Source organism: Trachypithecus francoisi, unplaced genomic scaffold (assembly GCF_009764315.1).
Source record: "Trachypithecus francoisi isolate TF-2019V2 unplaced genomic scaffold, Tfra_2.0 Lachesis_group0, whole genome shotgun sequence".
Classification (NCBI taxonomy): Eukaryota; Metazoa; Chordata; class Mammalia; order Primates; family Cercopithecidae; genus Trachypithecus; species Trachypithecus francoisi.
In genome coordinates, this window is record NW_022681453.1 from 3221115 (window position 1) to 3242197 (window position 21083).

The 21083-nt window shown below is 40.1% G+C and overlaps 1 protein-coding gene across 5 annotated transcripts in view; it reads left to right on the plus strand.

Moving 5' to 3' along the window:
- IFT80 (intraflagellar transport 80) overlaps positions 1–16058 on the plus strand; it is a 152596-nt gene extending 136538 nt beyond the window's left edge. For 3 of the 5 annotated variants that reach the window (XM_033202803.1, XM_033202824.1, XM_033202837.1), the window contains 2 exons: positions 596–788; positions 14407–14526. In XM_033202803.1, coding sequence (XP_033058694.1) covers positions 596–784 — 189 coding nt within the window. In that variant the 3' untranslated portion in view covers positions 785–788; positions 14407–14526. Of the gene's footprint in view, positions 1–595; positions 789–14406 lie in introns of all 5 variants that reach the window. The other 2 variants (XM_033202814.1, XM_033202848.1) reach the window with 1 other exon arrangement.
- The last annotated feature ends 5025 nt before the right edge of the window (positions 16059–21083 follow it).

Consider the following 21083-nt stretch of genomic DNA (forward strand, 5'->3'; position numbering starts at 1 on the left):
AATAATCCCACTAGGAAATGGAAAGGGTACGATTAATGTAAGAAAAATTTTAGAAGTAAAATTAAGAGAACAGTTGTGGCTGGGGGTGGGAGGAGAGGTCGTGAGGTAAGACAAGGCATTTGAGAATGACTTCAACATTTCTAGTGTGGGCAGCTGATAGATGGGAATGCCATTAATCTAAAGAATACATAAGAATATACACATTTTGGACCTTTGAGTTTGAGTACATGAAAATATACCATTTTGTATGGTTTAGAGTGTCTATTAGGTGTCCAGCAGGAGGTGTCTAGAAGCAATTAGAAATACAAATATGAACACAAAAGGATATTGACAAGGGAGAAACAAGGGCTAGAAAACTAACTTTATTGCCTTGATCATCTAGGTATAGTTGAAGCTATAGGAATTGATATTTCTTAGGGAAAGTGTGAGAAAGCTTTGGTTGGACGCTGGTGAATATTAACAGTTAAGAGGTTGTTGAAGGAAACCAAAATATGACAACCCAGAATATGTCTCTTGGAGATGTATATTTTTGAGCTAAAGACAATTAAGCAGCAGCAAATAGAAGAGCTGTATTCTCCCCCTTTTCCTCCTACAGACAGAATATAAATTCTCCTTTACTGGAGACAACTCTTGTCAGCTCAGAGACGACTCCAGAGCAATCTACCAAAAAACCTTACTGCATGGCTGGGCGTGGTGGCTCACCCTTGTAATCTCAGCACTTTGGGAGACCAAGGCAGGAGGATCACGTAAGCCAAGCCCAGGGGTTCAGGACAAGCCTGGGTAACAAAGTGAGACCTTGTCTCTTCAAAAAATTTAAAAAATTAGCTAGGTGTGGTAGCATATGCCTGTGGTCCCAGCAGGAAGTCGAGGCTGCAATGAGCCATGTTTGGGCCACTGCACACCAGCCTGGACGACAGAGCAAGACCCTGTCTCAAAAATAGAACAAACTTCACTTGATTAGTTTCTTCCCATATATTTTTTTCCCGTGGTTTCCAGTCTCTGGAAGCCTAAAACTGCTTTCACTTCTCTAAAAACAGTCTTGTCACATCTTTAAAATTTATTGTTCTTTGTTGAAAATGCTATGTAAGCCAGGGTTCCAAGATGCTGTTTTGAGTTACCTTTCATTGAGATTTTTCCTGCTGTGATGTACACTGTACATATTATTGTACTAGCTTGTTTTTCTCTTTTTAATCTGTCTTTTGTTACAGGGGTCTGCCCCATCAGTAAACTTACAGGCATTGAGGAGAAATTATATTTCTTCTCCAACATTGTCTAGGGAGCAGAATGTAGGGGAAAAAAGAGAAAGAAAGAAAGAAGCACATTTAGAAAGGAGAGCAGAAGCCAGAAGAGAGTGGTATTATACAGTCTGAGAGATTTTTCAAAGAGCAGTGGTCAGCAAGATCCAGAGAAGGCTCTTATCCCAGGGCCGTCCGTGTACTTCTCCATATCACCATGCCCTTCCCCAGATATACACATGGGTTCACTCACTCATCTCCTTCAAGTCCCTTTTTTTTTTTTTTTGAGACAGGGTCTCACTTTGTTGCCCAGGCTGGAGTGCAGTGGCACAATGACAGCTCACTGCAGCCGCAACATACCAGACTCAAGCGATCCTCCCACCTGAGCCCTCTACGTTGATGCAACTCAAGATGAATGCCACCAAGCCCAGCTAATTTTTAAATTTTTTTTGTATAGACAGGGGCTCACTATGTTGCCCAGGCTGGTCTCAAACTCCTGGGCTCAAGCAATCCTCTTGCTTTGGCCTCCCATCAAGTAAACTGATGACATTGCAACCTCCTATTCTATTCCTGGTGCTCACTATCTCCCTTCTCTATTTTCAAAATCTTTACCGCTTCTGGCATACTAGATATATTTTTTGTTTTATTTATTATCTGCCTCTTCCATTTTTATCTGTCTTTGTTTATTATATCTCTATGAAGACAGTGATTTTTATCTTTTTGTTCACTGGTGAATCCTTGTACGTCAGACAATTCTTGATATATACTAAGCACTAAATATTTGTTGAAAGAAAAATTGAATCATACAGAGAAGGTATATAGGATAAGGACTGAAAACAGCTGATGGTGGCCTTAGTGCAAAGTTCCTAAAGTGTCACAGGATCAGAATTATAGTGGACTGGGAAGAGAAGGAGAGTCAGGAATGAGAAGAGTAAGGGATGGTAGCTTGCAGGGAGAAGACAGAATAGAGAGCCAAGGATGATGAGAGTGAGCCAGTGAAAAGAAGGACACTTAATGTGTGAGGAATAATTGAAGTCAGATGTCCTAGAGGAGTCAAAGAAAATGGAATCAGGGACATATGTTAAGAGGTTGACCTGAGATGGAAGAGAAAGATAATGATGAGTGTAGATACAGGTAAGTTCGTGAATGCAAGGAAGGAAAATAAAGTGAATTCATACCTGATGGCCACTATATTCTCTGTAAAGTAGAAAGCTGATCTTTAGCTGAGAGGAAGAGAAATGTGTTAGAGGATGAAGAGCCTTTTGGTATGATTTTGAAATTGTGTCTAGTTGAGTAAGAATTGGCTAGTGAGTAGAATAAGGAGTGCCAGATAATACTGGCACTCCCTATGCTAGCAAAACATGGATTTTAGTGTAGAAATCATTTGTCAACTATCAGAGAACATTCTTATCTAAAACCTGCTATTAAAAATATTCTAATCCTAGAACTAAATTATCTGCAGAACACTTTTTAAAACTGGATCAATGCCAAAGTGAAAGTGAAACATTTATTTTCAGTGGGACAGCTATCCACTGACACCCTCATTTGTAGTATAACAAGTAAATAATACAGATATCATCAATTTACTTGCAACAGAGCAACAATTGTTCAGTATACTATCAATGTATGTTTTTATTGTGATTGATTTGAGAAATGTATATAAGTCAATTTAAGGCTGGAAGAAACCCAAAGCATTCATCAAGTTTCATCTTCTCTGTGTTTTGTTAGACATAGAAAGGAGTACTTTGCCATTTATTTATTTATTTTTTATTTTTTTTTATTATACTTTAAGTTCTAGGGTACATGTGCATAACGTGCAGGTTTGTTAAATATGTATACTTATGCCATGTTGGTGTGCTGCACCCATCAACTCGTCAGCACCCATCAATTCATCATTTATATCATGTATAACTCCCCAATGCAATCCCTCCCTCCTCCCCCCTCCCCATGATAGGCCCCGGTGTGTGATGTTCCCATTCCCGAGTCCAAGTGATCACATTGTTCAGTTCCCACCTATGAGTGAGAACATGCGGTGTTTGGTTTTCTGTTCTTGTGATAGTTTGCTAAGAATGATGGTTTCCAGCTGCATCCATGTCCCTACAAAGGACGCAAACTCATCCTTTTTTATGGCTGCATAGTATTCCATGATGTATATGTGCCACATTTTCTTAATCCAGTCTGTCACAGATGGACATTTGAGTTGATTCCAAGTCTTTGCTATTGTGAATAGTGCCGCAATAAACATACGTGTGCATGTGTCATTATAGCAGCATGATTTATAATCCTTTGGGTATATACCCAGTAGTGGGATGGCTGGGTCATATGGTACATCTAGTTCTAGATCCTTGAGGAATTGCCATACTGTTTTCCATAATGGTTGAACTAGTTTACAATCCCACCAACAGTGTAAAAGTGTTCCTATTTCTCCACATCCTCTCCAACACCTGTGTTTCCTGACTTCTTAATGATTGCCATTCTAACTGGTGTGAGATGGTATCTCATTGTGGTTTTGATTTGCATTTCTCTGATGGCGAGTGATGATGAGCATTTTTTCATGTGTCTGTTGGCTGTATGAATGTCTTCTTTTGAGAAATGTCTGTTCATATCCTTTGCCCACTTTTTGATGGGGTTGTTTGTTTTTTTCTTGTATATTTGTTTGAGTTCTTTGTTGATTCTGGATATTAGCCCTTTGTCAGATGAGTAGGTTGCAAAAATTTTCTCCCATTCTCTAAGTTGCCTGTTCACTCTGATGGTAGTTTCTTTTGCTGTGCAAAAGCTCTTTAGTTTAATTAGATCCCATTTGTCAATTTTGGCTTTTGCTGCCGTTGCTTTTGGTGTTTTAGACATGAAGTCCTTGCCCATGCCTATTGTCCTGAATGGTACTACCTAGATTTTCTTCTAGGGTTTTTATGGTATTAGGTCTAACATTTAAGTCTCTAATCCATCTTGAATTAATCTTCGTATAAGGGGTAAGGAAAGGATCCAGTTTCAGCTTTCTACTTATGGCTAGCCAATTTTCCCAGCACCATTTATTAAATAGGGAATCCTTTCCCCATTTCTTGTTTCTCTCAGGTTTGTCAAAGATCAGATGGCTGTAGATGTGTGGTATTATTTCTGAGGACTCTGTTCTGTTCCATTGGTCTATATCTCTGTTTTGGTACCAGTACCATGCTGTTTTGGTTACTGTAGCCTTGTAGTATAGTTTGAAGTCAGGTAGCGTGACGCCTCCAGCTTTGTCCTTTTGACTTAGGATTGTCTTGGCAATGCAGGCTCTTTTTTGGTTCCATATGAACTTTAAAGCAGTTTTTTCCAATTCTGTGAAGAAAGTCATTGGTAGCTTGATGGGGATGGCATTGAATCTATAAATAACCTTGGGCAGTATGGCCATTTTCACGATATTGATTCTTCCTATCCATGAGCATGGTATGTTCTTCCATTTGTTTGTGTCCTCTTTGATTTCACTGAGCAGTGGTTTGTAGTTCTCCTTGAAGAGGTCCTTGACATCCCTTGTAAGCTGGATTCCTAGGTATTTTATTCTCTTTGAAGCAATTGTGAATGGAAGTTCATTCATGATTTTGCTCTCTGCTTCTCTGTTACTGGTGTATAAGAATGCTTGTGATTTTTGCACATTAATTTTGTATCCTGAGACTTTGCTGAAGTTTCTTATCAGCTTAAGGAGATTTTGGGCTGAGACGATGGGGTTTTCTAAATATACAATCATGTCATCTGCAAACAGGGACAATTTGACTTCTTCTTTTCCTAACTGAATACCCTTGATTTCTTTCTCTTGCCTGATTGCCCTAGCCAGAACTTCCAACACTATGTTGAATAGGAGTGGTGAGAGAGGGCATCCCTGTCTTGTGCCAGTTTTCAAAGGGAATTTTTCCAGTTTTTGCCCATTCAGTATGATATTAGCTGTGGGTTTGTCATAAATAGCTCTTATTATTTTGAGGTACGTTCCATCAATACCGAATTTATTGAGAGTTTTTAGCACAAAGGGTTGTTGAATTTTGTCAAAAGCCTTTTCTGCATCTATTGAGATAATCATGTGGTTCTTGTCTTTGGTTCTGTTTATATGCTGGATTACCTTTATTGATTTGCGAATGTTGAACCAGCCTTGCATCCCAGGGATGAAGCCCACTTGATGATGGTGGATAAGCTTTTTGATGTGTTGCTGAATCTGGTTTGCCAGTATTTTATTGAGAATTTTTGCATCGATGTTCATCAGGGATATTAGTCTAAAATTTTCTTTATTTGTTGTGTCTCTGCCAGGCTTTGGTATCAGGATGATGTTGGCCTCATAAAATGAGTTAGGGGGGATTCCCTCTTTTTCAATTGATTGGAATAGTTTCAGAAGGACTGGTACCAGCTCCTCCTTGTACCTCTGGTAGAATTCAGCTGTGAATCCATCTGGTCCTGGACTTTTTTTCGTGGGTAGGCTGTTAATTGTTGCCTCAATTTCAGAGCCTGCTATTGGTCTATTCAGGGATTCAACTTCTTCCTGGTTTAGTCTTGGGAGACTGTAAGTGTCCAGGAAATTATCCATTTCTTCTAGATTTTCTAGTTGATTTGCGTAGAGGCGTTTATAGTATTCTCTGATGGTTGTTTGTATTTCTGTGGGGTCAGTGGTGATATCCCCTTTATCATTTTTTATTGCGTCTATTTGATTCCTCTCTCTTTTCTTCTTTATTAGCCTTGCTAGCGGTCTATCAATTTTGTTGATCTTTTCAAAAAACCAACTCCTGGATTCATTGATTTTTTGGAGGGTTTTTTGTGTCTCTATCTCCTTCAGTTCTGCTCTGATCTTAGTTATTTCTTGCCTTCTGCTAGCTTTTGAATGTGTTTGCTCTTGCCTCTCTAGTTCTTTTAATTGTGATGTTAGAGTGTCAATTTTAGATCTTTCCTGCTTTCTCTTGTGGGCATTTAGTGCTATAAATTTCCCTCTACACACTGCTTTAAATGTGTCCCAGAGATTCTGGTATGTTGTATCTTTGTTCTCATTGGTTTCAAAGAACATCTTTATTTCTGCTTTCATTTTGTTATGTACCCAGTAGTCATTCAGGAGCAGGTTGTTCAGTTTCCATGTAGTTGAGCGGTTTGGATTGAGTTTCTTAGTCCTGAGTTCTAGTTTGATTGCACTGTGGTCTGAGAGACAGTTTGTTATAATTTCTGTTCTTTGACATTTGCGGAGGAGTGCTTTACTTCCAATTATGTGGTCAATTTTGGAATAAGTGCGATGTGCTGAGAAGAATGTATATTCTGTTGATTTGGGGTGGAGAGTTCTATAGATGTCTATTAGGTCCACTTGGTGCAGAGATGAGTTCAATTCCTGGATATCCTTGTTAACTTTCTGTCTCGTTGATCTGTCTAATGTTGACAGTGGGGTGTTGAAGTCTCCCATTATTATTGTATGGGAGTCTAAGTCTCTTTGTAAGTCTCTAAGGACTTGCTTTATGAATCTGGGTGCTCCTGTGTTGGGTGCATATATATTTAGGAGAGCTAGCTCTTCCTGTTGAATTGATCCCTTTACCATTATGTAATGGCCTTCTTTGTCTCTTTTGATCTTTGATGGTTTAAAGTCTGTTTTATCAGAGACTAGGATTGCAGCCCCTGCTTTTTTTTGTTCTCCATTTGCTTGGTAGATCTTCCTCCATCCCTTTATTTTGAGCCTATGTATGTCTCTGCATGTGAGATGGGTCTCCTGAATACAGCAGACTGATGGGTCTTGACTCTTTATCCAGTTTGCCAGTCTGTGTCTTTTAATTGGACCATTTAGTCCATTTACATTTAAGGTTAATATTGTTATATGTGAACTTGATCCTGTCATTATGATATTAACTGGTTATTTTGCTGGTTAGTTGATGCAGTTTCTTCCTAGCCTCGATGGTCTTTACATTTTGGCATGTTTTTGCAATGGCTGGTACTGATTGTTCCTTTCCATGTTTAGTGCTTCCTTCAGGGTCTCTTGTAAGGCAGGCCTGGTGGTGACAAAATCTCTAAGCATTTGCTTGTCTGTAAAGGATTTTATTTCTCCTTCACTTACAAAACTTAATTTGGCTGGATATGAAATTCTGGATTTAAAATTCTTTTATTTAAGAACGTTGAATATTGGCCCCCACTCTCTTCTGGCTTGTAGAGTTTCTGCTGAGAGATCTGCTGTTAGTCTGATGGGTTTCCCTTTGTGGATAACTCGACCTTTCTCTCTGGCTGCCTTTACCAGTTTTTCCTTCATTTCAACTTTGGTGAATCTGACAATTATGTGCCTTGGAGTTGCTCTTCTCGAGGAATATCTTTGTGGCGTTCTCCGTATTTCCTGAATTTGAATGTTGGCCTGTCTCACTAGGTTGGGGAAGTTCTACTGGATGATATCCTGAAGTGTTTTCCAACTTGGTTCCATTTTCCCCCTCACTTTCAGGCACCCCAATCAGACGTAGATTTGGTCTTTTTACATAATCCCATACTTCTTAAAGGCTTTGTTAATTTATTTTTCTTCTTTTTTCTTTTGGTTTCTCTTCTCTCTTCATTTCATTTATTTGATCCTCAATCACTGATACTCTTTTTTCCAGTTGATCGAGTCGGTTACTGAAGCTTGTGCATTTGTCATGTATTTCTCGTGTCATGGTTTTTATCTCTGTCAGTTCGTTTATGGCCTTCTTTGCTTGATTATTCTAGTTATCCATTCCTCCATTCTTTTTTCAAGATTTTTAGTTTCTTTGTGCTGAGTATGTAATTCCTCCTTTATCTCTGAGAAGTTTGATGGACTGAAGCCTTCTTCTCTCAACTCGTCAAAGTCATTCTCCATCCAGCTTTGATCCGTTGCTGGTGATGAGCTGCGCTCCTTTGGAGGGGGAGATGCACTCGTATTTTTTGAATTTCCAGCTTTTCTGCCCTGCTTTTTCCCCATCTTTGTGATTTTATCTGCCTTTGGTCTTTGATGATGGTGATGTACTGATGGGGTTTTGGTGTGGGTGTCCTTTCTGTTTGTTAGTTTTCCTTCTAACAGTCCGGACCCTCAGCTGTAGGTCTGTTGGAGATTGCTTGAGGTCCACTCCAGACCCTGTTTGCCTAGGTATCAGCAGCAGAGGCTGCAGAAGATAGAATATTGCTGAACAGTGAGTGTACCTGTCTGATTCTTGCTTTGGAAGTTTCGTCTCGGGGTGTACCCTGCCGTGTGAGGTGTGGGGTGTCGATCTGCCCCTAGTGGGGAATGTCTCCCAGTTAGGCTACTCAGGGGTGAGGGACCCACTTGAGCAGGCAGTCTGTCTGTTCTCGGATCTCAACCTCTGTGTTGGGAGATCCACTGCTCTCTTCAATGCTGTCAGACAGGGTCGTTTGCGTCTGCAGAGGTTTCTGCTGCTTTTTTCGTTTGTTTGTTTAGCTGTGCCCTATCCCCAGAGGTGGAGTCTACAGAGACAGGCAGGCCTCCTTTAGCTGCAGTGGGCTCCACCCAGTTCGAGCTTCCTGGAGGCTTTGTTTACCTACTTAAGCCTGACACCCCAGTGTCAACATTAGACAGATCAATGAGACAGAAAGTTAACAAGGATATCCAGGAATTGAACTCAACTCTGCACCAAGTGGAACTAATAGACATTTACAGAACTCTGCACCCCAAAGCAACAGAATATATATTCTACTCAGCACCACATCACACTTATTCCAAAATTGACCACGTAGTTGGAAGTAAAGCACTCCTCAGCAAATGTACAAGAACAGAAATTATAACAAACTGTCTCTCAGACCACAGTGCAATCAAACTAGAACTCAGGACTAAGAAACTCCGTCAAAACTACTCAAATACATGGAAACTGAACAACCTACTCCTGAATGACTACTGGGTACATAAGGAAATGAAGGCAGAAATAAAGATGTTCTTTGAAACCAATGAGAACAAAGATACAACATACCAGAATCTCTGGGACACATTTAAAGCAGTGTGTAGAGGGAAATTTATAGCACTAAATGCCCACAAGAGAAAGCAGGAAAGATCTAAAATTGACACTCTAACATCACAATTAAAAGAACTAGAGAGGCAAGAGCAAACACATTCAAAAGCTAGCAGAAGGCAAGAAATAACTAAGATCAGAGCAGAACTGAAGGAGATAGAGACACAAAAAAGCCTCCCAAAAATCAATGAATCCAGGAGTTGGTTTTTTGAAAAGATCAACAAAATTGATAGACCGCTAGCAAGACTAATAAAGAATAAAAGAGGGAAGAATCAAATAGATGCCATAAAAAAATGATAAAGGGGATATCACCACCGACCCCACAGAAATACAAACAACCATCAGAGAATACTATAAACGCCTCTACGCAAATCAACTAGAAAATCTAGAAGAAATGGATAATTTCCTGGACACTTACAGTCTCCCAAGACTAAACCAGGAAGAAGTTGAATCCCTGAATAGACCAATAGCAGGCTCTGAAATTGAGGCAACAATTAATAGCCTACCCACCAAAAAAAGTCCAGGACCAGATAGATTCACAGCTGAATTCTACCAGAGGTACAAGGAGGAGCTGGTACCAGTCCTTCTGAAACTATTCCAATCAATTGAAAAAGAGGGAATCCTCCCTAACTCATTTTATGAGGCCAACATCATCCTGATACCAAAGCTTGGCAGAGACACAACAAAAAAAGAGAATTTTAGACTAATATCCCTGATGAACATCGATGCAAAAATCCTCAATAAAATACTGGGAAACCGAATCCAGCAGCACATCAAAAAGCTTATCCACCATGATCAATTGGGCTTCATCCCTGGGATACAAGACTGGTTCAACATAACGCAAATCAATAAAGGTAATCCAGCATATAAACAGAACCAAAGACAAAAACCACATGATTGTCTCAATAGATGCAGAAAAGGCCTTTGACAAAATTCAACAACCCTTTGTGCTAAAAACTCTCAATAAATTCGGTATTGATGGAACGTACCTCAAAATAATAAGAGCTATTTATGACAAACCCACAGCCAATATCATACTGAATGGGCAAAAACTGGAAGCATTCCCTTTGAAAAAACTGGCACAAGACAGGGATGCCCTCTCTCACCACTCCTATTCAACGTAGTGTTGGAAGTTCTGGCTAGGGCAATCAGGCAAGAGAAAGAAATCAAGGGTATTCAGTTAGGAAAAGAAGTCAAATTGTACCTGTTTGCAGATGACGTGATTGTATATTTAGAAAACCCCATCGTCTCAGCCCAAAATCTCCTTAAGCTGATAAGCAACTTCAGCAAAGTCTCAGGATACAAAATTAATGTGCAAAAATCACAAGCATTCTTATACACCAGTGACAGACAAACAGAGAGCCAAACCAGGAGTGAACTTCCATTCACAATTGCTTAAAAGAGAATAAAATACCTAGGAATCCAACTTACAAGGGATGTAAAGGACCTCTTCAAGGAGAACTACAAACCACTGCTCAGTGAAATAAAAGAGGACACAAACAAATGGAAGAACATACCATGCTCATGGATAGGAAGAATCAATATCGTGAAAATGGCCATACTGCCCAAGGTATTTATAGATTCAATGCCATCCCCATCAAGCTACCAATGACTTTCTTCACAGAATTGGAAAAAACTGCTTTAAAGTTCATATGGAACCAAAAAGAGCCCACATTGCCGAGACAATCCTAAGTCAAAAGAACAAAGCTGGAGGCATCACACTACCTGACTTCAAACTATGCTACAAGGCTACAGTAACCAAAACAGCATGGTACTGGTACCAAAACAGAGATATAGACCAATAGAATAGAACAGAGTCCTCAGAAATAATACCACACATCTACAGCCATCTGATCTTTGACAAACCTGAAAGAAACAAGAAATGGGGAAAGGATTCCCTATTTAATAAATGGTGCTGGGAAAATTGGCTAGCCATAAGTAGAAAGCTGAAACTGGATCCTTTCCTTACTCCTTATATGAAAATTAATTCAAGATGGATTAGAGACTTAAATGTTAGACCTAATACCATAAAAACCCTAGAAGAAAACCTAGGTAAGGCATGGGCAAGGACTTCATCTCTAAAACACCAAAAGCAACAGCAACAAAAGCCAAAATTGACAAATGGTATCTAATTAAACTAAAGAGCTTCTGCACAGCAAAAGAAACTACCATCAGAGTGAACAGGCAACCTACAGTATGAGAGAAAATTTTTGCAATCTACTTATCTGACAAAGGGCTAATATCCAGAACCTACAAAGAACTCAAACAAATTTACAAGAAAAAAGCAAACAACCCCATCAAAAAGTGGACAAAGGATATGAACAGAGATTTCTCAAAAGAAGACATGCATACAGCCAACAGACACATGAAAAAATGCTCGTCATCACTGGCCATCAGAGAAATGCAAATCAAAACCACAATGAGATACCATCTCACACCAGTTAGAATGGCAATCATTAAGAAGTCAGGAAACAACAGGTGCTGGAGAGGATGTGGAGAAATAGGAACACTTTTACACTGTTGGTGGGATTGTAAACTAGTTCAACCATTATGGAAAACAGTATGGCGATTCCTCAAGGAGCTAGCACTAGAAGTACCCTATGACCCAGCCATCCCATTATGGGTATATACCCATAGGATTATAAATCATGCTGCTATAAAGACACATACACATGTATGTTCATTGTGGCACTATTCACAATAGCAAAGACTTGGAATTAACCCAGATGTCCATTAGTGACAGACTGGATTAAGAAAATGTGGCACATATACACCATGGAATACTATGCAGCCATAAAAAAGGATGAGTGGCCGGGCGCAGTGGCTCAAGCCTGTAATCCCAGCACTTTGGGAGGCCGAGACGGGTGGATCACGAGGTCAGGAGATCGAGACCATCCTGGCTAACACGGTGAAACCCCGTCTCTACTAAAAATACAAAAACTAGCCGGGCGAGGTGGCGGGCTCCTGTAGTCCCAGCTACTCGGGAGACTGAGGCAGGAGAATGGCGTAAACCCGGGAGGCGGAGCTTGCAGTGAGCTGAGATCTGGCCACTGCACTCCAGTCCAGGCGACAGAGCGAGACTCCGCCTCAGAAAGGATGAGTTTGTGTCCTTTGTAGGGACATGGATGCAGCTGGAAACCATCATTCTCAGCAAACTATTGCAAGAAGAGAAAACCAAACATTGCATGTTATCATCACTCATAGGTGGGAAACGAACAATGAGATCACTTGGATTTGGGAAGGGGAACATCACACACCGGGGCCTATTTTGGGTGGCGGGGAGGTATTGCATTGGGAGTTATACCTGATGTAAATGACAAGTTGATGGGTGCAGCACACCAACATGGCACAAGTATACAAATGTAACAAACCTGCACATTATGCACATGTACCCTAGAACTTACAGTATAATAATAAGAAATAAAAAATAAAGGTGAGCCAAAATATTTACAAATTGCTTCACAGCAATTCAGATATGGGATATTGAAATTTTAAAAAATACTTAATTTCTTTAACCTCAAGCGTAAGATAAAAGAGGCACGAAGTCCTATTAAAGTTAAATTAACCCCTCACTTACTTAAGATAAATCTGTTCAAGCAGACTGAGAGTCCCTCAATCTTCTTTAATGCTACTTATTCCATTCAGCTCCCCTAAACAGAGGTGAAAACCTCTTCACTTTTGGCTCAGACTCAGGGGTTTGGATTTATTTCCTGTAAATCAGAGTTAGTTTAATCTGTGACCCAATTTTTTCCATATCTTGCCTCAGAAAGGATAAACATTCCTAAACTAGTGATCTCCAAACTTTGTTAAGTGGTAGAATGTGCTTTCCTAAAGAAGTTGCTCATAGAACTCAGGGGCAGAGTCTATTCCTAGTAAGTCTAATGAACTTAGGAGAGGAATAGGGCTGGGCTAGGGGAGGGGAGACTGCATAACGGATAGAAGGGAAGCAAACAAATAAAAACGTTTGTACTTTGCAATTATTCTTTTCATGTGTTTCCCAGTATTGCTTTCCCTTCGCTTTCTCTAACCTCTTTTCCTCATTGTCTTAATGACCACCATGTCTTACTTTAAGAGTTGGTGCAAAGGAGTCACTTTCACAGAATATGCTTAGGGGAAGCTAATGAATCCCTGTCTTTCCTCATAACTAGGCTTCCAGTGGAAACTTCAGTTTATAAGATGTGAAGCCTATTTGAAAAATGGCTTGGTAACCAGAGTCCTGTCCGTTTTTTCCTCGTTTGGAAGACGGCAGTCCGTCTCATCCCCTACCTTGTCCCTGAGCACCTGTGCACAATCCTAAGGCTCCATGGGACTGTTTAGATGCACCTTTATAAATAGCTGTGACTAGATTTTGGTCTTTTTTTTTTTTTTTTTTTTTTTTTTTGAGACGGAGTCTCGCTCTGCCGCCCAGGCTGGAGTGCAGTGGCCGGATGTCAGCTCACTGCAAGCTCCGCCTCCCGGGTTTACGCCATTCTCCTGCCTCAGCCTCCCGAGTAGCTGGGACTACAGGCGCCCGCCACGTCGCCCGGCTAGTTTTTTGTATTTTTAGTAGAGACGGGGTTTCACCATGTTAGCCAGGATGGTCTCGATCTCCTGACCTCGTGATCCGCCCGTCTCGGCCTCCCAAAGTGCTGGGATTACAGGCTTGAGCCACCGCGCCCGGCCGATTTTGGTCTTTTGAATCACAATGAGAGTCTTTGCTTTTTATTATATAATTCTTATTTTTTGGTCTTATTCTTAAAACTATTTTGTGGTTTTTGAGCATTATTTGTTTTTGTTTTTTTGAGACAGGGCCTTGTTCTGTCACCCAGGCTGGAGTGCAATGGTGCAATCACCGCTCACTGCAGCCTTGACCTTGAGGGCTTAGCTGATTATCCCACCTCAGCTGCCCTAATAGCTGGGACTACAGGTGTGTGCCACCACACCCAGCTACTTTTTTTATTTTTTGTATTTATTTTCCTGTCTTGGAACATTGCCATGTTGCCCAGGATGTTGTCAAACTCCTAGACTCAAGCAATCCACCCACCTCAGCCTTCCATAGTATTGGGATTACAGGAGTAAGCCACTACGCCTGGCCAAACATTATTTCTTCTTCTTAACTTTGATGTTCTCTTTTTCTCTAATCTTTTGGAAGTCACACATTCTATCTATTTACTCTTGGTTACTTTGGAGTAAACAAAAATGTCTTATACTATCTAAGCATATTTCTTCTTTTTGTTTTTCTATTGCAGCTCCAAATCGATTGGGAGAAAATCAAAGCCAAAATTGAGATGGAAATTACAAAAGAAAGAGAGCAATCATCAAGCAGCCAATCCAGCAAGAGTATGGGTCTAAAGCCCTAAATGCCATGCTTATCTTTAAGAAGTTTTATCTTTTGAAATAATTCTGATTAACCAAGGGTAAGCATGTTTTGGTTGCTAAAGAAAAAAGCATAATCTTTAAATGAGTATAAGTACTTGCTGTGTATTTAATGTAAAAGTACATTCAGAAAGATGAAACACAAAGTAACTGATGTATTTCTATCTTTTATATTTTTTAGTCCAATAATTAGCAAAATATTACTATATATGTAAGATATACCTATGTAGTGTTGATTATATTTCAGTTTTTTGCCCATTACTTCATTCCTACATCTTCAGCATGAACAAATACTGATGTTGATAATAAAACATTGGACTCTTTGAAATGTATGTTACCATTAATTTCTATTTGACCTCTAAATTGTAAAGTGCCTCCAAAAGTTTATATATTTATAGAACAAAAATACATGAGGATGGATTTGTACAAATGTATAAAATGCAGCTATTTATACACCAAGTTCATAGCAGCATTACTGGAATAGCAAAAGATGGAAACAACTCAAGTGTCTATCATGAATGGATAAACAAATGTGCTGTAATACATGCAATGGAATATTATTTAGCCTTAAAAAGGAATGGAATTCTGATAAATGCTACCTCAGGATAAACCTTGAAAACACTATGCTAAGGGAAATAAGCCAGATACAAAAGGTCAAATAAGATGCCACTTTTATGAGGTGCCAGCAAAGGCAAGTTCCTAGAGACAGAAAGGAGAATAGTGGTTACCAGGGACTGCAGGCAGGAGGAAATGGGGGGGGTTATTGTTTAACGGGTACATAGTTTCTGTTTGGGATGAACAAATTCTGGAAATGGATAGCGATGATGGTTGCTCAACATCATGAATGTTAATGCCACTGAATTGTACCCATAAAAATGGTTAAAATGGTAAATTTTGTTATGTATATTTTATCATAATTTCAAAAATATATCTAGAATGGGCAAGAGGTATTCTCCTCATTCCTCTCTTGACTTGAGAATGGTCAGGCAATAGGCCCTGAAGTCTGAATTTGTGAAAATTTCCTTGGGTGATAAACCTGTTTGATTACTGTTAATTTAGTATATCCCAAAGTTATTACCACATAATCTTTTAAACAATAAAACAAACACCGCTTAGAAAGTCTTCTATAAACCCATTTCTGAAAATGGGACATTATAGGGTGGGTATAGATGTATGTATATGGGATTATGTATGTTACATATATATATACACACACAAAGGGATAGAGGGATTACCTCTCTTAACCCCCATTTTAATTACTATGTCTAGGTTTTTTAAATAAAAATCTTTTCTTTTTAACATGTTTCTTTTCTTTTCCGGAATGTTGGAATATTCTGTTCTTGATCCAGATGAAATCTGATTGAGTAGTGTACTTATAAGTTGTACTGTTTATATGTTTCCTATATTGTTATATTTCAATGAGAAGTTTAAAATGTTTAAAAATAAAAAATGGTTAAAAGGGTTTTGTGTTATGTATATTTTACCACAATAAATGCAAAAAATAAAAAGTCTGTGTTCTAAACAATTCTCTCATATCCTGGAATTCAATCCAATTCTGACACTAACTACCTGGAGTTAGAAACAGGTCCCACAAGTTAAAGGGCAAGGTTCCCAAAAATACTACTATTTATTTATTTATTTATTTATTTATTTATTTATTTATTATTTTTTGAGCCAGAGTCTGACTCTGTCGCCCAGGCTGGAGTGCAGTGACCTGATCGCAGCTCACTGCAACCTCCGTGTCCCAGGTTCAAGCCATTCTTGTGCCTCAGCCTCCTAAGTAGCTGTGATTACAAGTGCCCACCACCACGCCCAGCTAATTTTTGTGTTTTTGGTACAGATGGGGTTTCACCATGTTGGCCAGGCTGGTCTCAAACTCCTGAATTCCTGACCTCAAGTGATCCATGCTCCTCGGTCTCCCAAAGTGCTGGGATTATAGGCATGAGCCACTGAACCTGGCCTAAGAGTGCCCTTATTTTAGACTCCAGCCACAATCAGAGTTCCCAGGCTACTCACACTTGTGTCTAACTTGGCTGCACATTTGGAGGCTCCCTTGACCCCACTTTAGGTTTGATAATTTGCTAGAAAGATTCACAGAACTCACAGAAACACATTACTTACAATTACAGTTTTATTAAAGTAATAAAACTCAGAAACAGCCACATGGAAGACATGCACGGTCTGGGAAAAAGTTGGGGGAGGGAACATGGAGGGAACACAGAACATCCATGTCCTCTCCTTGTGGAATCCAGGCATGTCATCTTCCTAGCTCATCAATGTGTTCACCCACTAGGAAGCTCCCTTGAGCCTTACTTTTCTGAAGTTTTGTTTGTTTCTTTTTAAATTAGGATTTCATTACATGGGCATAATTGCTTAAAACATTGGCCATGCAATTAAACTCAGTCTCCAGCCCCCTCCTCTGCCCAGAGGTCTAGTGGCTTAAACTTCAATTATGTGGTCAGTTTTTCTGGCAATCAGCCCCATTCTGAAGCTATCTAGACGTTCTCCCCCAGTAGTCACCTTTTTAGCATAATGAAGATATTCTTATCACTCAGGAAATTCCAAAGACTTTGGAAGATTTGTGCCAGGAACCGTCCTTCACAAGACCATATATATTCTTCGTATATCACAGACCACCCCCTTGTATTTGACCCAGGATCTTTTATAGCAAAAAGATCGTACCTGACTGAGCATAACTGATACTCTTAAGTGTTTGCATCTCTCCCTGTGTAAGCAAAGCCCAGTCCAGAGTGCCTACTCATGTCAGCACCCATTTGTAGCTCACCCATGTCCACTGGCATCAGTGTAAGTTGTTCCCTGTGTGTAGGGCCTTCTCCCTGGAGAATCTGCCCCCTGGCCATCTATCTGGAGTCTCTGTCTCTCTTTTTGGCAGACAGAACAATTTTTATTGGTGTTTTTTTCCTCAGAAGGTGTAAGAGATGTCTATATTCACCCTATCTATGTATTGCTGCAGCTCCCCAGAGTCATTTTATGGACCCAGGTGGTTACACCAAGTGAATAAACTGGATATCTGCTCATCGACTCCAATCACCTTTTGATGCTAGAAGGGAAGTCCTCTTATGAGCATTGACATGTCTTACGTTAATGCACCACTCAAATTCCCACAATGATTTCCACAGAGTCATGCTGTGTAAGGGCATCCCTTTAATAGACCAATCTCCCATTGCTCTTCTGCCTGATCATATGACCAGGCCACTGGCCACCACCAATGAATATATAGAAACCCAAACATAAGAATAAACAGCATGCAATACAGCCCACCAAGCTGATTTGTTTTTACATTCTATGCTGGGTGCGCTGGCTCATGCCTGTAATCCCAGCACTTTGGAAGGCCGAGGCAGGGGAATTGCTTGAGCCCAGGAGTTTGAGACCAGCCTGGACAACATGATGAAACCCCATCTCTACAAAAAAGCCAGGCGTGGTGGCATGCATCTGTAGTCCCAGCTCCTCAAGAGGGAGGATTGCTTGAGCCAGGGAAGTAGAGGCTGCAGTTGAGCCATGATCATGCCACTGCACTCCAACCTGGGTGACAGAGCAAGATGCTGTCTCAAAAAAAAATTTTTTTTTGTTTTACATTTTTTGATCAGAGTAATGATATTGTCTGATCACATTGGAACTGCTATCCATAAACCAAACAGCTATTTATTGATCAAACAAGAGCTGTTTATGGCATATTGTCCAAGTGATGACAGAATCTGGCAGATCCTTGGAGACTTCCAAAGGCAGTCCTAGGGGAAAAGTGTCTACCAGCTGATGAATACACTGCATCCCCCCAGTATGTATTCCTATAGAAATCATTTCCACTTTATTATGGAACTCTTCCAAACACTTTCTTCCTCATTAGTGTTTCTCTGACATCAACCCAGACATGATAGATATTACAGGTTTCAAGATTATTTTATGTCCTTCAGTCATAGAGGCAGTTTCAATTAATGTCTGATAGCAAGCTATTAATTGCCCCTCAAATGGGAATTCTCTAGTCCGACATCTAAATGGTCCAGTCATTGTTGCTGTGAGGCGCTCATAGGCTTTTGCATAAGCCCTCTGCTCTACACAGGGCAATTACACCAAGAATTTGTCCAGACCAACACTCCAGCTTCTATTATGGACTGTGTGGGGTTGGGAATCTCATTCATCCTCGTTTATCCTGTCCAATAAATATGGTTTGATGGGTGGATTTACATGGCTTGTTTTACTGTTGTCAAATGCAAATCATTAGATTTAGAAAATAAGATTAAGTATAGAGTTTATTTGAGTGAAAAGCTCGAGGATAGCCACCCAGAAAACACAGATTCTGAAGGAATGGGGTCAGTGCTCTAAAGTGGAGAAGTTAAGGTTTCATTTATAAAGGCAGAGACAAAGAAATGTAAAAGGGTTATAGCATTTTCCATATAAGGTCAGCCTCCTCATGCCTGTAATCTCAATAATTTGGGAGGCCAAGATGGTAGGATAACTTGATGCCAGGAGTTTGAGACCAGCCTGGGCAATATAATGAGACCCTGTCTCTACTTAAAAAATAAAAAAATTCCTCCAAATTGGGATAAATAAAGCAGACTTTTAGGAGTTCTTTTAGTGTTGGAGGCCCAGGAGAAGGGGTCCCATTGGTCCACCCAACCTTCTATAGAGCTATATTAAGATCTTTATTTCAACCCATCAGTGCCCATTTTATTCATCCCATTTCTTAATAACCATCTAAAAATTTCCACCCTACTGGAATGAATCCTTTGTTTCTGCTGTCTCTTCTCATTGTCTTGTTGATTAATGTTCTTGATATCTTTGTGACCCACATCAAGAAGCAGAGACAGCAAATCCGATAAGCCTTCTGTTGTTGAATTCTGCAAGAGAAAGTTTACGTGGGATGCCCTTGCAAACGGGGTCCCTTGAATCACAGCATTTACCATGACTGAGTAATGGGCATATTCAGTAGATAAATATCCTGATCATCATAAATCCAGTTTCGGTGGTTTGCATACAAAGCATATCAGCCTCTTCATCTGGGCTATTTCACTTGGCATTTATAGAGAGAATCAGAAAATCCTTCTCAGGGTAAATACACTCTTTACAGTGGCTTTTATCCAGTCCGCCAGGCCAGTTGTTCCCTCTGGAATAACCTGCTGTGTGTCTGGATCACATAAACCTTCCACGATTGTTCCATAGTGAGCTGTGGGTCCTGTATCAATGCAAACATAATCTTCTGCATTGCAGCATTCAAAGCCAAAGGTACTGCTCCTAAATTAGATACTCTCACAGTCCACTTTGGTAAAGATTCTTCAGGAGGCTGATAACTATTCACAAAATGAAACAGCTCCTTCACACTATACCTACTGATTTCAGTAGTTTTCTGGGTTTGCCCTCCCACAACATGAAGTACCCTCTTACTGACCAGAGCTACCTTCTATTGTCCTAGCATAATTGTTCCTTTTGGGGGTTGCCTAAGGCTAGTGGCCATAGCTGAGACTTACCAAAATCTGAGTTTGGTTCAAGGTCAACATCCACCCTAGCATTTTCTTTCATTCTCACTTTAGCTATTATAGATACAGTCAAGGGATTGTATGTTTACTGTATTTCTTATTATTTTGCATTTCTTTATGTCCCCTGTGAAAGGAAAATAAATCTTGGGACCCCAAAATCACTGAGCCAAGGGAAAAGTCAAGCTGGGAACTATGTCAGGCAAACATGCCTTCCATTTTATTCCGAAATAAGATAGTTGCAAAGAGAAAAGGCTACATACCTCTCTCACAATTTGCCCACAAGGAAATTCCTTGTGGACAAAAGACAGAACTCAAAGTCATCCCTCTGAGGCTCACCTGAGACAAATGCGTATCTGATTGCAGAAATCCCATATTTCTCCCCTATTGTTTATGTAAAAATGCGGATTCACTGAGTAAGACTAAACTGTGTATTCAGTGGAAGGCTGATCAAAGGACTCAAAAGAATGCAACCTTTTGTCTCTTATCTACTTATGACCTGGGAGCCCCTCCCTCAAGTTGTCCCTCCTTACCTGATGGAACCAATGTACATCTTACACATATTGATTGTGTCTCGTGTCTCCCTAAAATGTGTAAAAGCAAGCTGTACACTGACCACCTTGGGCACATGTTGTAAGGACCTCCTGAGGCTGCGTCACAGGGGCGTCCCTAACCTTGGCAAAATAAACTTTCTAAATTGATTGAGACCTGTCTCAGATACATTTTGGTTTATAATCCAAATGATCCCCTTCCTTTGGAGTTGAGTCTACCACCATTTCTAAATCCCACCGATAATTTTTACCTTTGGTAACTGATTGCAGCACAGTGCAGTCTCATATCATGAATTATTAGGTAGCCATCAAGAAACCAGATTCCTCATCCGCCACCCATTCATTCTTTCTTTTCCCAAGCCAAGTTTCTGCGAATCAGGGCCATTCTAGAAATCCCGTATTTCTGACACAAAAAAAATGTGTTCTAACCACAATTCTCTGACACCAGCTGGGTGTCCCACAATTTAATTCGATTTTGACACTAAGTACCTGGAGTTAGAAGCAGATCCC